Source organism: Natrix helvetica (genome assembly GCF_964273705.1).
Source record: "Natrix helvetica genome assembly, chromosome: 14".
NCBI classification, from domain to species: Eukaryota; Metazoa; Chordata; class Lepidosauria; order Squamata; family Natricidae; genus Natrix; species Natrix helvetica.
The window spans coordinates 8,241,998-8,261,490 of record NC_138564.1 but is presented as its reverse complement, the minus strand read 5'-3'; the positions used below and the strand labels follow the sequence as shown (position 1 = coordinate 8,261,490).

The 19,493-nt window shown below is 41.4% G+C and overlaps 1 protein-coding gene across 2 annotated transcripts in view; it reads right to left on the bottom strand.

The window, feature by feature from the left end:
- Positions 1-3,191: 3,191 nt before the first annotated feature.
- Positions 3,192-19,493, bottom strand: part of PPIL2 (peptidylprolyl isomerase like 2) — a 36,393-nt gene continuing 20,091 nt past the window's right edge. Inside the window, exons 13-22 of one of the 2 annotated variants that reach the window (XR_014176486.1) lie at positions 16,065-16,154; positions 15,029-15,062; positions 12,100-12,217; positions 10,107-10,163; positions 8,927-8,999; positions 8,705-8,767; positions 7,616-7,752; positions 6,701-6,835; positions 4,837-4,884; positions 3,192-3,820 (exon numbers count right to left, since the gene is read on the bottom strand). Coding sequence is in view for 1 of the 2 variants with exons in the window: in XM_081966926.1 (XP_081823052.1) it covers positions 6,745-6,835; positions 7,616-7,752; positions 8,705-8,767; positions 8,927-8,999; positions 10,107-10,163; positions 12,100-12,217; positions 15,029-15,062; positions 16,065-16,154 (663 nt within the window). In the remaining variant the exon portion in view is untranslated. The remainder of the gene's footprint in view (positions 3,821-4,836; positions 4,885-6,700; positions 6,836-7,615; positions 7,753-8,704; positions 8,768-8,926; positions 9,000-10,106; positions 10,164-12,099; positions 12,218-15,028; positions 15,063-16,064; positions 16,155-19,493) is intronic. The other variant, XM_081966926.1, reaches the window with a different exon arrangement.

The window sequence follows — 19,493 nt, the reverse complement described above, 5'->3', positions numbered from 1 at the left end:
TTTCAAACCAGTGTTCCTCTCTGTCCGGAATATGGACTTTGCTCTCTTCAGAAGACTGACCTCCGTCTTTCAAACGCAGGTGGACTTCTCTTCCAAAGGTGCCTTTTCTCAAGAGGCAACTGGCTTCCTTTGTTTTTCCTTGGAAGACATTTCGCTTCTCATCCAAGAAGCTTCTTCAGTGGAAGTGATGAACTGAAGAGGCTGCTTGGATGAGAAGCAAAATGTCTTCAAAGAAAAACCAGAAAGTCCAGTTGCCTCTTGAAAAAAGCAGCTTTGGAACAACCATGACCTGGGTGATGGAGAGTCTCCATAGACCAGGGGTGTCCAAACCTGGGAACTTTTAAGACTTGTGGACTTCAACTCCCGGAATTCCAGGAGTTGAAGTCCACAAGTCTTAAAAATCCCCAAGTTTGGACAGCCCTGCCATAGACAGATGGACTGCTGAATCTTGGCCTGATGGGTTTGTTTTCCTATGTTGTTGACATGTGTTTGTGAATAAAACCAGTTCACAAACGCCTGGCACAACATAGAACAAATCCACCACGGCAAGATTCACCTTTGCAACACTGAAGTCTACAGAAAGCCCAATTTATTCTCACCAGCCACTGGAGGAAAACCATGGGAGTCTACTCTACACTCCTGGGCTGAAGGTTTGCCTGCCATCAAAGGTGGAAAAGAAGAACTAAAACATCAAAGAAGGCCTCAGAACCGGTGGCTATCCCACAATTGGGCCTTCATCAAATCCAGATAAAGATCCAGTAGGGTCATTTGTCCTCCATAAGAGAAGGAAGAGAACAAAGGATGCAACATCCATTTGTTGCAGGCACACTTTACACCCAGGATAAACTAAGGCAGTAGTTTCTCAACCTCCATAACTTTTAAGATGTGTGGACTTCAGCTCCCAGAATTCCTCAGCCAGCATGCTCACTCAGGAATTCTGGGATTCACAAAATGTTATTGCAATATAAGATGGAAGAAGAGCAGGTTAAAGAGACAATGGCTGCATGGGCGATAAGCTTTGGCTATAATATACATCTGAATAACTGGCAAGAATTATGGGAAAGGAATAGGAAAATAAGATTTTCAATGCCATATAAAGTAAACTTATATAAAAGTTTTATAGGTGGCATCTCCCATCTACGAGAATAGCCAAAATGTTTAGAAATTTAGTGCCAAATTGTTGGAAATGTGATAAAAAATCAGGCACCTACTACCACATGTGGTTGTGCCAAAAAACAAAAGAATATTGGTGGAAAATTCAAAGGTGGCTGATAGGGATAATTGAAGAGGAAATAGAATTCACACCAGAACTATTCCTTTTGGGAATCACAAACAATAAATATAACAAGGGGGTAATTTACTTAACAATACATATTACAGCAGCAAGAATGGTCCTTGCCCAAAATTGGAAAAACAGGGAAATTCCACAAGAAAGGGAAATAATTAGGAGAATTCTGACTTGTGCTGAAATGGATAAATTGATGTGGGAATTGAAGAATAAAGATGGATCAGAATATTATAAGATCTGGGACAAATTTTATGGATGGTTGGAACAAAAAAGGAAAGACCCAAAATAAGCAATGGCTTAAGATTTATAGAATGGAGATTAGAATTATGTATGAAACTATAATAGTGAAAATGTATAAGATAAAAACAAAAGCAATATGGTTGGACATATTGTAAATGCTGGATTAAAGGTTAAAAAGCCTGGTGGTTGTAATGTGTAACTTGGTATCTTAGTATGTATGGCACAGATTTTGCCAAGGATGGTGGCACCATGTCCAATGTTTTAATTTGTGTTCAATAAAAAAAACTGTTTACATTTTTTAAAAAAGGAATTCTGGGAGTTGAAGTTTTCCTGTCTTAACAGTTGCCAAGGTTTGAGAAACACTACACTAAGGCAGAAGCTTGTCCAACCCAAGGGATAAAATGCTCAGACGCAAACCGAGCAATGCAATATATGCAGCGTGACACGTACAGATCTGTACATTGGGGGGAAACAAAAGCACCACTTCACATTCGCGTGGCGCAACATGGGAGAACAAACCCACCAGGACAAGATTCAGCAGTCCATCTGCATTTGAAAGACAAAGGCTGCTCTTTTGAAGATAGCAAAGTCCACAATTTAGCTAGAGAGGAACCCTGGTTTGAAAGGGGTCACAGAGCCCATCTGTGTTAAAACCGAATAACTCTCAACGGGGGGAGGGATATGACACCACTTACCTCCTGTCTCCAACACGGTCCTTTCGGCAGTCCCACGAAGGTCCCGCACCCATTTGCACCCTGATTCTGGTGACCCCGAGGGTACGGATAAAAAACCCCAAGTGACCTCAAGAACCCTCAAGAGAGCTAACAACCGGCCCTCAAGAGAGCTAAGGACCAGACGAATGCAAAGAATATAAATCCTTCCATTTCCCACCATTCAGTCAGAACTGAAGAAGCTTCTTGGATGAGAAGCGGAACGTTGGGGCTTATATATCTATATATCTATACACAGGCAGACTTGTTAGCATAATTAGTTCATTCCAGGACCAGACTAATTATGCCCATTTCTCTCTCTGTGTGTATATATATATACATATACATATGTGCATAATAGCATATTTTAGTACATAAATAGAACTATCTGTACTAAATGCTAATATGTACATAAAAGAATGCCTATATATATTACTACTAAAAAGCTAGCACGGGTAATCCTCGACTTAAAAAAGAGTTCATTTAGTGACTGAAGTTACAACAGCACCAAAAAAATGTAACATCATAGTTTTTCACATTTGCGGTTTCAACATGCCCCATGGCATGCGATTAAAATTCAGAAGCGTGGAGATCACGTTTTGTAACCTGACAAGCAATTGACATTATATATGGCTAGCTGATGAGAGCTAAATAGCTTGAAATAGATCTATACTAGTCTCCCTTTATTTATTTATTTATCTTCTCCCTTTATTTATTTATCTGCACAAATGTAACAAGGCAACATTAAAAAAAATGGCTTTCTGCCTGGATGGCTCCTAGGGTGAGCCGACAGAAAAGGGAAGCAGTATGCTCTCTCCCATATTTGGGCATATCAGGGGTTGTGATATGTGTGTGTGTATGTGTGTGTATGTATGTGTATGTACACATACATACATACACACACACACATACACACATGTATACATACATACACACACACATACATACACACACACATATACATACATACATACACACACACACACACATATATACATACATACACCATACATACATACATGTAAATTGGGCCTAAAATTCCCTTGTAACAAAATGTCTCACTTAGGAACAATTGAACTCAGAATTGTGGTCATTAAGTCAAGGATTGCCTGTAATATATATAGCCATTCGCCCCAAAAGCTAACTTGCCATGGGCGGGGATAGCCCCCCCCCCTCTTTCTGACTTGGAGCAAGGACTCCTGTTGGTGTTTGGGGGGTGGCTTATCTCAGCCCAGGAAGCTAGAAGTAAAACACAACTGCACAAATATATCAAGCACTACAACGTTGCATCAGAACGAAAGTCCTTTTACTGGAAGCCAGAAAGTTGGTCTTCAACTGAAGATGGGGAATCCATGTGGCTGGTCCAGATGGGTATGAAGTTCGTGGATCTGTGGCTGCTGCTCCATCAGACACATGGCCCTCCCTTCCTCCCACCCACCCAAACAAGCTCCCGGCCATCTCCTCCAAAGCCTCCCGCCACCCAGTTGCAGCTACTCCGCCGCTGTCAGTAGCAGAGCGCCATGGGTTCCAGTGTGAGGAAGCGGACGTGCATCTTGGTCTCTATGTCGATGCCTTCCCATATCTGGCATTGAAAGGGGAGAAGAAGAAAAAACACCCCCAGAGTTAGTGGAAGAGAAGACAACCTCCAATCCTTCAATCTTAAGGAGCAAATGTTGTATTCCAGAACTCAACCCACAGTTGACTTGGCCTTAGACTTCCCCCCCCACCCCAAAAATAGCTGATGGAAAGAGGGATTCACTCCAAAGCTGATGTGTGGACTTCCTTTCCTTCCCTTGGTACCGTTTGTGGTGCCCAGTGTCTTCTGCTGTGAACCTTTTGCCCATCTCCCTTAAGGAGGGCTCTTCTCCTCATTCCTTTGGCCAATTAACTTAACCCTACCACCCTTGTAAAGTTTGTAGATAGAGAAACTCTACTGTAGAAACTTAGCCCCTGCCCCTCTCCTAGAATGAATATTGCTTTGAGCAATATTTATTATATTTCCCCTAAAAGAGAAATAGAAATCTGAAAGGAAACACCTCAGAGAGCCCATGCTTCCATCAAACTTAATTCAGACAGCCTAAAAAGTTAGCTGCATAGCCCCCATGGGAGTCTGACAATCAATAGAATAAATGTCCTTGCCAGAGGAACAGGAAGCTGAAGGGCAAGGCCCAAGAGAGGGTATAAATAACCCCTCTCTCTCCTCCATGTGGTCAGCTACCCAGGACCTCAAACCTAAGTGGTCCTGTCCATCAATAAACCATCTTTCCAATCAATCTCCATGTTTCCGGCGTCTTTCTCCCCACTCGGAACTAAACAAGATGGATATTTCTTCCAACCCTACTCATATAGCGGTTTTTGCAAGATGGTTAATCGATGTTTGGAGAACTACTTGCCCTAAATCCGCCCTCTCTCCAGTACGCTGATTATTTGGGAGACTTTGTGTTTGAAAAACCATTACTGGAGATTTATTTCTGTGAATTTGGAAATGAATTATTTTTTGGGGTGGGGGATTGCAGGAGGTTTGAGGTTGAGTAGAGAGATGGCCCCATCTAAGCCAATAAAAATGCAAAAAAAGAAAAGAAAAAAAGATTGACTCACTTTCAGGAAATCATCAAATGTGATCCCTTCGTAGACCTGATCCGGCTCCTAAGATTAGGAAGGAGAAGAGATTCATTCCAGGAAGGGAACAATTAAAAGGAAATACTCAGAAGAAGTCGAAAAGGAAATACACCTTAACATTCAGGAAATTCCAAAGGTGAAATTTGAATGAAAAACAGGGATATCTTTATGAGGCCTGACCCCAGGGGATATAAATGAAAAGCAAAATAAGGTGTTATCTGACAGCAGCAAGAATCCCATTGACACAACATTGGGGTTAGGAAAACCATCCCTAAGACTAAAATGAAAAAATGTGCAGCAATGGAAAAACTGATCAAATATATTTACAGCAGAAGTCTAACCAAATTCACACAGGGGTGGTTTCCTTATGTGCAATGTATCACACAGTAAGGCAAGCTAAAATGTGGTTTGTGACGAAAAAGAAACTGTGTATAATAATTAAAAGGATGCAAAAAAAATGTCCAAAGTATAAAAATATTTAACCAAAAATCAGTTGAACGGCTGTGCAACATATCACACAGTAAGGCAAGCTAAAAATGTGGTTTATGATGAAAAAGAAACTGTGTCTAGTAATTAAAATGATGCAAAAAAAAATATGTCCAAAGCACTGTTCCCTCTAAGGTGCGCGGCTGTGCGGCCGCGCAGGTGGCAAGAAAACACCGCGCAGCAGTTTCCAACTGCCGCGCAGTGTTTTGTACTGTCACAGGCGCCGGAGGTCCTTTGCAGGCGGCTACAACTGGCCGCCCGCAAAGGACCTCCCCGGACTTGTTTTGATGAGCGCGGGGCGACTGAGTTCAGGAAAGCAAGCCCGGGGAGGTCATTTGTGGGCGGCCAATCCTAGCTGCTTGCGCCCGGCGCTGCAGCGAAAATAAACCCCCAAAGCTTTTTCAAAGCTCCCGCCAGCGTCCCCGCCCGTGGTAGCAGCGCCTCCCCCTCTGTTTGGAGCACCTGAGCTGAGCCCCGCGTTCCCCCTGCCCCCCCCCTCGGCTGTGCTTTTGAGGAGCCATGAGGCCGCGGGAGCCAGTAGGAAGGCAGCGGAGGGGGCGGGAGCAGGGGAAAAAGGCCTCATGGCTTCTCAAAAGCATGGCGGCGGAGGAGGAGGCGGCAGGGGTAATGTGGTGCCCAGCTCAGGTGCTCCGAGTGGAGGAGGACGCACCGCCGCCGCCGCCGCCACTGGCGGGGGTGCCAGCGGGAGCTTTGGCGGCTTCACTCCAAATGTGGTGGAGGAGGAGGAGGAGGAGGCAGCTGTTATTCTGGCAGGGGCTCGTCGTCGGCATCTTCAGCGGCAGCCCTGCCCCCTGTGAAAAAAACCGAAGATGGAGCAGATCCACGCAGATGACGTCGCCGCAACATGACTGGAGGAGGAATTCTGGGAGTTGAAGTCCACAAGTCTTCAAGCTGTCAGGTTTGAAGACCCTGGTTTTTTTTTTCTAAAGGGTTAAGGGTGCCAGGATCTTGCAACTTGACAGCTTTAAGACTTGTATGCTTCAATGCCAGAGTTCCTGAGCCAACATGACTGGAGGAGGAATTCTGGGAGTTGACGTCCACAAGTCTTCAAGCTAGGAGGAGACTCTATGGCGGGGGAACTGGACTTCCGGTCAGCAGAGGAAAAAGGACGGTGCACTAGGAGGAGACTCTACGGTGGGGGAACCGGACTTCCAGTCGGCTTCAGAATTGAACGGGGGGCTTCCGATTAGGACCTTTGTGGCTCATTGAGTGTTTAAGGTTGCTGACCCCTGCCCAAGTCTTTCACAACTGACAAAGGGCTGCCGGGGAAAGATTTTAAAGGGAAAGTTTACGCCCAAGAGTCTCATATTTTTGGGATAGCAGCGGAGGGACAAACCTGAGCTTCTCCATCATGGTTTGGAGCTGGTCCTCCTCTGTGGGCTACCACGAGCTGAAGTCTCCAAAGCCTCCAGTTTTCTTCTCCTTCTTGGCGACCCCGCTGGTGGACGGCCCATCTTCCGCTGCTCGCTTCCTGCGACACAAAATGCCCAAGTCACCCCTCTTTCCTACAGACTCTGGCTTAAGGTCGCAGTACGAACGGACCCTGCCTTAAGGTTCTCCAGGAAGAATGGAAGAGAGGAGCTGCAAATTACAAAGGGGAGGCCAGGATGAAGTCAAGGAGCACACAAATTTCCTTTGGGGCAAACGGATTATTCTATTTTTATTATTTCTATTTTTATTCCTATTCTATTCTGTTTTGTTCTATTCATTTTTTCCATTTCATTCCATTCCATTCTATTCTACTCTGTTCTGTTCTTTTCCGTATTCTATTCTGTTCTCTATTCTATTTTTTATTCTCTATTCTATTATGTTCTTTTGTGTATTCTAATTCTATTTATTATTTTCTATTCTATTCTATTTCCTATTTCTATTCTGTTCTTTCTGTTCTATTCTATGTTCTATTTTCTACTCTCTGTTCTCTTCCTCTTCTGTTCTACTCCACTCTCTTTTCTAGTCTATTTATTCTCAATTCTGTTCTTTTATTCTATTCTATTCTATTCTATTCTATTCTATTCTAATACTGATTCTATTCTGTTCACTATCCTATCCTATCTGTCTATCTCCATCCATCTGTCCTGTCCTGTAACTATTTCTATTTTTCACTGCCTGAACCCACAAAAATGTCTGGACAAATTCAATAGGATGAACAGGTAAAGGTTATTTTTCCACATCACGTGCAGTATTGCTCTGTCTCCCCATAGAAAAGAACGTAGAATTTTTTTAAAAAAAGTAAAATACAACCAGAACTTACGCCGCTGCTATATTTATGTATTTCCCAACTCCTGTGTGGTAAGTTTTTGGTGTGGGAGGTTCTTTCTTTCGGACTTCATTGCTTTCTCTCTTCGTTGCCTCCTCTTCCTGCTGGGCCTTCTCTCTTTCTTGGGCGATCTTGGAGAAAGTGAACGGAGAAAGATCACTCGATTGCTCTTCCAAAAAAAAACCTTGAAAAAGAGGTTTCAAACCAGGCACAGAGCACAAAATTGGCTGAAAACGTGAGATGGGCAGCAGCTGCACAATTTTTTAATGATTTTAGAACTGGTGGTGATGAGCAGATATAGGAAGGAAGGAAGGAAGGAAAAGGATGGAAGGAAGGAAGGAAAAGGAAGGAATGATCGAATGAAGGAAGGAATGAAGGAAAAGGAAGAAAGGAAGGAAGGAAAAGGAAGTAGGGAAAAGGAAGGAAGGAAGGAAGGAAGGAAGGAAGGAAGAAGAAGGAAAGGAGGAAGGAAGGGAAAGGAAGGAACAGGAAGGAAGGGGAAGGAAGAGGGAGGAAGGAAAAGGAAGGAAAAAAGGAAGGAACGGAGGAAAAGGAAGGAAGGAAGAAAAAAGGAGAGGGGAAAGGAGGAGGAAAGGCAGGAGGATAAGAAGAAAGAAATGAGGGAGGAAGAGGAAAAAAGGAAGGGAAGAAAAAAAGGAGAGGGGAAGAAAGGAGAAAAATGGGGAGGAAGGAAGGAAGGAAAGAAAGAAAAAGAAGGAAGAAAAAAAGAAGGAATGACAGATCTTTCTTGCTCTCTGTTGCTTCCTCATTCGTGAGAATGGAAGCCAAGGTAGGACGTGACAATAACCACACAAAGACACAACTCCTAGCGAATGAGGTTGATGCCGTGGTCATAAGGTGACCTGCATTCCCTTGGGCCACCTTTTTTTTTTGCTTTTGAGAGAACGACAGACTGCAACTTTCGACGACTTACTGACCCATCTGGTCGTGCAACAGTATTTCCACTATTTCTGCCTTTCCCACCCGCCGAATAAACACCAAAATACGAGAGAATTTGGGAGGGTGAAGGACAGACAAGGGACTTGCAATCAATTCTCTTCCTGAACTCTTCTGAAGTCTCACCTGGGCGTCTGCCTCTTCGTAGGGATCAACAAAAACTGTTGAGGACTTGATTTTTATTTCTTCCTTTAAAAAAGGAGAGAGAGAGAGAGAGAGAGAACAGGGGGTGAAAATTGTACAGGATTTTCGATGCTGCTTTGGTGCCAAGTTGAAGTCCTTAAACATCACCGAGGCTGTTTCAGTCCAGGGCATGTTCTCTTCCCGTTTGATCTCAAAGAGACTGACCTTCGGATGGTCCGTTTTGGGATCGCTCTCCACGTTCTCCATCGCGGTGAGGGTCTCAAAGCCGCCTACGACTCTGGGGAAAGGAAGAGAGAGAGAGAGAGAAAAAAACCCGCGCTGAGTTAAGGACGTCGTATGAAAAGCCCAGCCTAATTGGGGAGAGGAAGGAGCTGGTGTGGCCAACGGAGGGAAGGAAGAGAAGGCGGCTTGGCGGTGGCCTTCGAAAGTCAAAGTCATGACTTATCATAAGCGCTAAATGGGAGACAGCAGGGATGGTTAACGTGCTTTCATTTAGGATAGGATAGGATAGAATAGAAAATAGAATAGAATAGAATAGAAAATAGAATAGAATAAATAGAAAATAGAATAGAAAATAGAGAATAGAATAGAACAGAGTAGAAAATACAATAGAATAGAAAATAGAATAGAAAATAGAATAGAACATAGAATAGAATAAATAGAAAATAGAATAGAAAATAGAGAATAGAATAGAACAGAGTAGAAAATAGAATAGAAAATAGAATAGAATAAATAGAAAATAGAATAGAAAATAGAATAGAAAATAGAATAGAATAGAAAATAGAATAGAATAAATAGAAAATAGAATAGAAAATAGAATAGAATAGAAAATAGAATAGAATAAATAGGAAATAGAATAGAGAATAGAATATTATAGAATAGAATAGAAAATAGAATAGAAAAAATAGAGAATAGAATAGAATAGAATATGGAATATAGAATAGAATAAATAGAATAGTTTATTTAGAATAGAACAGAACAAATAGAATAGAATAAAGCACCAAGGACCCCACAGTCCTCCCCCTGTTCCTCCTCTCATTTCCCTAGAACTGAAGATGTTCCCTAGTTGGGTAATAAAACGTCAGCAAGAAAACAACCAACTCAGAGAGCATCAAGGACCCTTCAATTCAACCCTGGGCTTCAAATATTCTTTTCTATCAATACTGTTTGCAGTCCGACCTTCGTTAACTTTCCTCCCTTTTGAGTACTCGAGCTCTTCGTGAATTTGAGCTCTTTTATAGAGGGAAGGTGATTGCAAATCCATGTTTTTTTTCTCCAGACTGTGTTTTTTCCCCCAAAAGCAAATAAACTGTTTGTCACACAGGCTGCGGTTAAGGTAATTAACGAAATGCTGCCTGCGATAGAGAGAACGTTCTCAGCTTACCTTCCAAATATGGTGTGCTTCTTATCCAGGTACGCGCAGGAACGGAAAGTAATAAAACTGGAAAAAGAAAAGGGAAAAAAAAGGGGAGGGGGGATCAGTCGTTTGTTATCAGAGAGCTCACTCTGCAATCGGTGCTTTCTCAGATCCAATTACACGATGCCACGACTCGGTTGATTGAGGTTTAATTTACAGCATTCCTGGGAGTCCGTGTTTTACAGACTGAGGAAACGCAGGAGCAAGCCAAAGGGCTCTCCAGGGGGGACTGGAGGCAGGCCTTGGCTTACAACCGGTGGCTTAATGATGGTTCAAAGTTACAATGGGCCTGCATGGATCTATAATGAATCAGTAGAACAGAAGTTGCCTCCAGAAGTTGTGAATGCTCCAACACTGGAAGTTTTTAAGGAGATGTTAGATAACCTTTTGTCTGAAATGGTGTAGGGTTTCCTGCTTAGGCAGTGGGTTGGACTAGAAGACCTCCAAGGTCCCTTCCAACTCTGTTATTCTATTCTATTCTATTCCTATTCTCATTCTAATTCTATTCTAATTCTAATACTATACTATCCTATATTCTCTATTTTAATCTCTCTTCCCTTCTCTTCTATTTTCTATTCTATCCTAATCTAATTCCTGTTCGAATTCCTATCCTATTCCTATTCCATTCCATTCTATCCTCCATTCCATATTTTCTGTTCTGTTCTGTTCTGTTCTATTCTCCATTCCATATTTTCTTTTCTTTTCTATTCTATTCTACTCTCCATTCCATTCCATATTTTCCGTTCTGTTCTATTCTCCATTCCATATTTTCTTTTCTTTTCTACTCTCCATTCCATTCCATATTTTCTATTCTATTCTATTCCATATTTTCTTTTCTTTTCTATTCTATTCTCCATTCCATTCCATATTTTCTATTCTATTCTCCATTCCACTCCATATTTTCTATTCTATTCTATTCTATTCTTCCTATTCTATTCTATATTCCATTCCATATTTTCTATTCTATTCTATTCCATTCCATATTTTCTTTTCTTTTCTATTCTCCATTCCATTCCGTATTTTCTATTCTATTCCATTCCATATTTTCTTTTCTTTTCTATTCTATTCTCCATTCCATTCCATATTTTCTATTCTATTCTATATTCCACTCCATATTTTCTATTCTATTCTATTCTATTCTTCCTATTCTATTCTATATTCCATTCCATATTTTCTATTCTATTCTATTCCATTCCATATTTTCTTTTCTTTTCTATTCTCCATTCCATTCCGTATTTTCTATTCTATTCTCCATTCCATTCCATATTTTCTATTCTATTCTCCATTCCATTCCATATTTTCTATTCTATTCTCCATTCCACTCCATATTTTCTATTCTATTCTATTCTTCCTATTCTATTCTATATTCCATTCCATATTTTCTATTCTATTCTATTCCATTCCATATTTTCTTTTCTTTTCTATTCTCCATTCCATTCCGTATTTTCTATTCTATTCCATTCCATATTTTCTTTTCTATTCTATTCTCCATTCCATTCCATATTTTCTATTCTATTCTATATTCCACTCCATATTTTCTATTCTATTCTATTCTATTCTTCCTATTCTATTCTATATTCCATTCCATATTTTCTATTCTATTCTATTCCATTCCATATTTTCTTTTCTTTTCTATTCTCCATTCCATTCCGTATTTTCTATTCTATTCTCCATTCCATTCCATATTTTCTATTCTATTCTCCATTCCATTCCATATTTTCTATTCTATTCCATTCCATTCTCCATTCCATATTTTCTTTTCTATTCTATTCTATTCTTTCTTCAGCTCTGACTTCCACTCCCCCACCATCCAGTCAGAGCTGAAGAAGCTTCTTGGATGCGAAGTGAAACACCTCCAAAGAAAAATCAGAAAGTCCAGTTGCCCCTTGGAACACCCATCCAGAGGTTTGCTCCTGATGGGAGCACACAAGGGCCCCAGAAGAGCCAAATCACCACTTACAATTGAGATTTGTTGCTGTTGGGACCCGTGTTGGCCATGCTGAGGATCCCCCGCCCCGTGTGGGACAAGTTGGGCCTCAGTTCGTCTTTGAATGGCTTTCCCCAGTACGATTCTCCTCCTGGAATGAAAAACAGGGGCATGTCCAAAGGCCAGCTTTGCCTCTGCTTGATAGAATGAGGACGGGGTAAGAAGGTTCAGAGGGACGGCTGAGCCTTTTCTGCAGGGAATAAAAGCCAAGAGGCTGCCTCCTCAAGGCAACTCTTGGGTGCCACGTCAGAAGCACCTTCTCTGGATGGTGGAGGAGACCAGTTGGGCAATGAAACCCCTACAAGAAAACAATCAAGCTCAGAGAGCACCAGAGACCCCATAGTCCATCTGTCCTTTCTTCCTTCCTTCCTTCCTTCCTTCCTTTCTTTTTCTTTCCTTCCTTCCTTCCTTCCCTCCCTCCCTCCCTCCCAAACCCCACTCCATTCTAGCACTGATGCTATTACTAGTTGGGCAATGAAACACCTACAAGAAAACAATCAAGCTCAGAGAGCACCAAGGACCCCATAGTCCTTCCTTCCTTCCTTCCTTCCTTCCTTCCTTCCTTCCTTCCTTCCTTCCTTCCTTCCTTCCCCACTCCATTCTAGCACTGATGCTATTACTAGTTGGGCAATGAAACACCTACAAGAAAACAATCAAGCTCAGAGAGCACCAGAGACCCCATAGTCCATCCTTCCCTCCCTCCCTCCCAAACCCCACTCCCTTCTAGCACTGATGCTATTACCTAGTTGGGCAATGAAACACCTACAAGAAAACAATCAAGCTCAGAGAGCACCAAGGACCCCATAGTCCTTCCTTCCTTCCTTCCTTCCTTCCTTCCTTCCTTCCTTCCTTCCTTCCTTCCTTCCCCACTCCATTCTAGCACTGATGCTATTACTAGTTGGGCAATGAAACACCTACAAGAAAACAATCAAGCTCAGAGAGCACCAGAGACCCCATAGTCCATCCTTCCCTCCCTCCCTCCCAAACCCCACTCCCTTCTAGCACTGATGCTATTACCTAGTTGGGCAATGAAACACCTACAAGAAAACGACCCAGCTCACAGAGCACCAAGGATGCCACATATCCATCTCTAGTGCATCTTAACTTTCCAGCTGCACAATTGACAGCAAAGACAAAGGAGCAGCTTTCTTGCTACTACTGGTAGGTGATGGCTAAGGCCCAGAAATCTCTGCCAATTCAATTTAAAAAAAAACAGAGCCAAAATTCAGACTCCTTTATCAGTGGGCCCAAATTTACTTCCTGCCCTTCGGAGCATCTAAGATTTTGAAAGGAAGTTAAGTGCCCCCCATGTTCACTCTGGGCTAGGGGAAGCATCTCGCTTTCTCCTGCAGGAGACCCCTCCAAAGAATCCACTCTGGATTCCTCTTCATCTGCCTCTCCTTCTGACTTTGGTTCCTGGGCAAACACGGAATCTCCATTTCAATCTGCCCCAGTTGTGGGGCTGCTCTTTCCAAGTTCCTCGAGGGGAGAGGAACGGCTCTCATATGCCCCCCAAAAGCGGTCCTTAATTAGAAGCAAAAAGAAACGGAATGGAAGATAGAATAGGGAACAGAATAATAAAGAGCAGAGTAGAATATGAATGGAATAGGAAGACAGAGTAGAATAGAATAAAATAGAATAGAACAGAATAGAAAAGAAAATGAATAGAACAGAACAGAAAATGAATGGATTAGAATACAATAGAATAAGAATAAATAGAATAGAATAGAATGAATAAGAATAGAACAGAATGAATAAGAACAGAATAGGAGAGAAAAGAATAGAAGATAGAATAGAATAGAATGGAATAGAATAGAATGGAAAATGAATGGATAGAATAGAAAATGAATAGAATAGAATGAATAAAAATAGAATAGGAGAGAAAAGAATAGAAGATAGAACAGAACAGAATAGAAAATGAATGAAATAGAATAGAAAATAAATAGAATAGAATGAATAAGAATAGATTAGGAGAGGAGAGAAGAGAAGAGAATAGGAGGGAAAAGAACAGAATAGAAGATAGTTGAACAGAATAGAAAATGAATGGAATAGAATAGAATGAATAAGAATAGAATAGAAGAGAATTAGAATATAGAATAGAATAGAAAATGAATAGAATAATAATAGAATGTAATAGAATAATTAGAATAGGATATAATAATTAATAGAATAGAATAGAAAATGAATAGAATGGAACAGAATAGAATAAATAAGAATAGAATAGGAGAGAACAGAATAGAAGATAGAATAGAATAGAAGATAAAATGAATGGAATAGAATAGAATGAATAAGAATAGAATAGGAGAGAATAGGAGGGAAAGGAACAGAATAGAAGATAGAAGAGAAGAGAAAATGAATGGAATAGAATAGAATGAATAAGAAGAGAAGAGAAGAGCATAGGAAAGATTGTGAAATGGGGCAAGACTCACTTAATGACTTTCTTGCTCAGCAACAGACATGCCTCAATTGTGGTCCTAAGTCGAGAACTGCCTCTACACATATTTTAAATGCAACTCCAGGCACAGAGAAAGCAAGTAAGCAAAAATGCTCACCTTCCTTTTTTAAAAAAAAATCCTCCAGGGAAAGCGGACCCTCCCGTCCTCCCACGCCTCCTGCCCCCTCGCAGTCACACAGACAGATCTAAATGCAGCCGTGTGCCCTCGCTTTCTCCCTGCCCATCTGTTCCTTCAAAGTCTCAAAGTGAGGGCTGCATCCAGAATCGGTTGGAGGGGGGGAGTTTAGCCCTCATAAGGATTTATTTCATGTCTGGATTTGGGGAAGAAACCTGCCGCCCAGTTCCTGGCTGGCTCTCAGTCTGGATGCCCTCTTGGGCCAGCAAAAGTGCTGTTTGGGTCAATTTGCTTTGCCAGAAAGAAGAGAAAGAAAATTTGAGAGTCTTTACCTGTTCCAGTCCCAGTTGGGTCTCCGCCTTGAATCTAGACAATCAAAAGATAAAGATGATGTAAAATGGGGTGGGGGGAATTTATTGCTGAGATCATTCAAGATGTTAGAATAGAATAGAAAATGAATGGAATGGAATAGAATAGAGAGCGAAGGAGAATAGAATAGAATATAGAATAGAGCAGAATAGAATAGAACAGAATAGATAAGGAAGGAGAATAGAATAGAATAGAATAGGAAAGAATAGAACAGAACAGAACAGAAGATGAATAGAACAAAAGATGAATTGAATAGAATAGAAATATGAAAATAATAGAACAGAATAGATAAGGAGGGAGAATAGAATAGAATAGAATAGAATAGGAAAGGAAAGAATAGAATAGAACACAACAGAATGGAACAGAAGATGAATAGAACAGAAGATGAATTGAATAGAACAGAAGATGAATTGAATAGATTAAAAATATGAAAATAATAGAATTGAATAGAATAGGGATATAGAATAGAACGGAACAGAATCAGAACAGAACAGACTGAAATTGGGAAAGTAGAATAGAATAAGGATATAGAATAGAATAGAAAAATAGAATAGGGATATAGAGTAGAATAGAACAGAATGAATTAGAACAGAACAGACTGAAATTAGGAAAGAAGGAATAGAATAGAATTCTTTATCTGCCAAGTGTGATTGGACACACAAGGAATTTTGTCTTTGGTGCAGATGCAGATGGTACATAAGGAGAATAAAATACATTCATCAAGAATCATAAGGTGTTATTTTTTATCAGCCCACTGGAGAAATGAAAACCACCATTTTTTTAATTTCCTCCTCCTTTAACCGGGGCCCAGCCATAATCAACCAAAGAAGTTGTGGAAACTTCATCCCTGGAGCTTTCAATAAGAGACCGGATTGCCATCTGTCAGAAATGGGGTAGGGTCTCCTGCTTGGGCGAGAGGGTTGGACTAGATGACCTACAAGGTCCCTTCCAACTCTGTTCATCTGTATCTACCTTTGGCCTCCCGGGTTCGATACTCACCACGAAATTACGAATCGATCGGTGAAATATGGTCCCGTCGTAGTAGTTCTTCTTGCAGAGTTTAATGAAGTTTTCGCAGGTTTTAGGGGTCTGGGAAAGAGGGGGAAAAAACACACACGCATAAGCTGCTTAGAATGAAATCGAGTTTGTTTTTACCCAGGAAAGCCATTTGGGGGTGTGAACCACAGCAAAACTCTTGTTCTCAGCCTGTCTTGTGTTATCGTATCGGATAGGTTCTCACCGTTTTCCTTTTTTCCTTGCTTGCTTCATTGTTCTGTACTTCTGTACTTTTGTTCACACTTAGAATAATCTGTCACTTTGAATGTACACTAATTGGCATACATTAAAACGAAATTTCGTAGCTTACAGCTTTAAAAAGGGGGGGGGCGCCTCCAATATAGACTACATAACTGTCTGGTTTGGCTCTGCATCCCAACAAGACAGACACAGACTTCAGAGGAGAATCAGAACTGCAGAAAGAAACAACGACTACCAACCGGCCTTCCATGGAGGACCTGCACACTGCATGAGTCAAAAAGAGGGCTGTGAAAATATCTACAGACCCCTCAGATCCTGAACATCAATTGTTTCAACTCCTACCCTCAAAATGACACTATCTATCTATCTATCTATCTATCTATCTATCTATCTATCTATCTATCATCTATCTATCTATCTATCTATCTATCTATCTATCTATCTATCTATCTATCATTCTCTCCCATCTCTCTCTCTCTCTCTCTCTCTCTCTCTCTCTCTCTCTCTCTCTATTATTCTCTCCCATCTCTCTCTCTCTCTCTCTCTCTCTCTCTCTCTCTCTCTCTCTCTCTCTCTCTCTCTCTCTCTTATTCTCTCCCATCTCTCTCTCTCTCTCTCTCTCTGTCTCTCTCTCTCTCTCTATCTATTATTCCAACCTGCCTTCCGTTGAGGAACAGTATATTGCACGAGTCGAAAAGAGAGCTGGGAAAATATTTACAGACCCCTCGCATCCTGGACATAAATTGTTTCAATTCCTACTCTCAAAACGACGCTATGGAGCACTGCACACCAAGCCAACTAGACACAAGGACAGTTTTCCCCCCGAATGCCATCACTCTGCTAAACAAATAATTCCCTCAACATTGTCAAACTATTCACTAAGGCTGCATTACTCTTACTCTTAGTCTTCTCATCGCTCCTACCACCCATTTCCTCCCACTTATGACTGCAGGACTGTAAGTTTGTTGTTTGTATCCTTACGATTTATATTGATATTGTTTCCTGATTGCTTATTTGTACCCTATGTTCCAAATAGGATCCAAAATTAAATCAGAGTCCAAGACAAAGTATTGCTCAAAGTTCCAATTTATGACGAGAGCCATGTTGGCACATCTGGGAAAAGCCGAATCTGAAAGCTTCCCGGTTTTCCCCACCCAGTTGAAAGTTCCAAGATCTTGCCTCCCACACCCACCAGTCCATCCCACGGTCCAATCTCCCACTGCCACGCTGGTAGTTCCACCCCTCCAGTTCCGGCCAGGTGCAGAAGTGCAGAGACAAAGGATGACCTTGGCTTTCTAGAAAGAACGTTGTTATGGCTACATAGCATCTCACTCCGTACAATCCCCCCTCCCATTTCCCCACATTAGAAAAAGGCATAGTAGAATAAGAGAAAGTATGGCAGGCCAGAGATCCAAAAGAAAAGATGGCTGCAGGCCTGACACTATGACTATCATTAAGTGTTCTACTTTATGATCCGTGACAAATGTATCTTGTCTTTTTTATGTACACTGAGAGCATATGCAACAAAGACAAATTCCTTGTGTGTCCAATCACACTTGGCCAATAAAGAATTCTGTTCTGTTCTATTCTATTCTAAACATGACAAGATAAAGAAATAAATAAAAATCGGCATATGATCACATATATTATATGACACAGAGAAACAACAGAGTCTCGTTCTGTTCATTTCTTCCTTTTCATGGACTTCAGCCACCTAGAGGAGCCCCGCGGTGAGATACAGGCAGTCCCCGACTTACAACAGTTCATTTAGTGACAGTTTAAAGTTACGTCACTGAAAAAAAAAAAGGGACTTGCGACCATTTTTCACACTCACGTCCGTTACAGCCATCCCATGGTCACATGACCCCAAAAAAATGCGCACACGTGGCAACTGGTTCAAACTTACGACAGTGGGTTCGCGAGATCCGATTTTACGACACGCAAAGTCCGTCGGGAATCTAGGTTCGCTGAGCCACCGTGTTAACTAACTTTTAACCAATGCAACAATTCACTTAGCAACGGTGGCGGGGAAGGCCGTAAAACGGGGCGAACCGAACTTAATGAACGTTTCACTTAGCAACTTATTTTTTTGGGGGGGGGGGCTCAACGGCGGTCGTAACCCGAGGACCACCTGCAATTAATTTTAACCAATAAATCATAAATAAATAAATAAAATAAATTAGCCGTGGCTGAGATTATAGATAGTCTTTGACTTACAATAGTTTTAATGTCCGTTCGAAGGTGTAACATAACGGAAAAAAAAAGTGATTTATGAACCAAGTTATCACGACGGTTGCCGCTATTTCCATGGCCATGTGATCAAATGTCGGACCTTTGGCGACCGACTCATTGTTTATGACGGTGTGGGTGCTGTCCTAACTTCCAGCGGTCCCTAAACGAACCTTCGTAAGTCGAGAACTCTCTGCCAAAATGAGTTTCCCTTCAAGGGAAATTTTAAGCACTCGGCAAAGGAATAATGAATATATCCAACAGTGGGAAAAAAGAGACAACAGGCCTCTTTCACAAACACTCCGTGGGCTGCAAATGATTTTCCTCTGATTTTATTTATATTTATACACACATGCGCTCGCTCGCTCTTTCTTTCCACACGCATGGAGAGAGAGAGAGAGAAAGAGAGAGAGAGAGAGCGCTTGTTCCCATGGCCACTGCGTGTAATGTTCTGGCAAGCGAGCTCAGGTTGCCTTAGCAACATTCCTGAAAGGAAGGATAAGAAGGGGGGGGGAGGAGAGAGAAACCAGCTGAAAACTCCCTTGGAAAGAGAAATCCATTCCTTCCTTTCTATTTTTCCTCCCATTTCGCCACTTAAAAAACAGAACCATTCCAGATTTTGGAATTTTCGGCTTTGAGCTCTCGGGAGCTCAAAATCTGATTTGGCTCGTGGCTTCGACCCGTTCACTATGGGTCAAAGAATAGAATAGAGTAGAGTAGAGCAGGGTAGGGAAAGAAGGAAGGAGAATAGAACAGAACAGAAAAGAATGTAAAAAGAATAGAAGAGAAGAAAATAGAATAGAATAGCATAATGGAATGGAATAGAATAGAACAGAACAATAGAATGTAAAAAGAATAGAAGAGAAGAAAATAGAACACAATAGAATTTAAAAAGAATAGAATAGAATAGCATAATGGAATGGAACAGAATAGAATAGAACA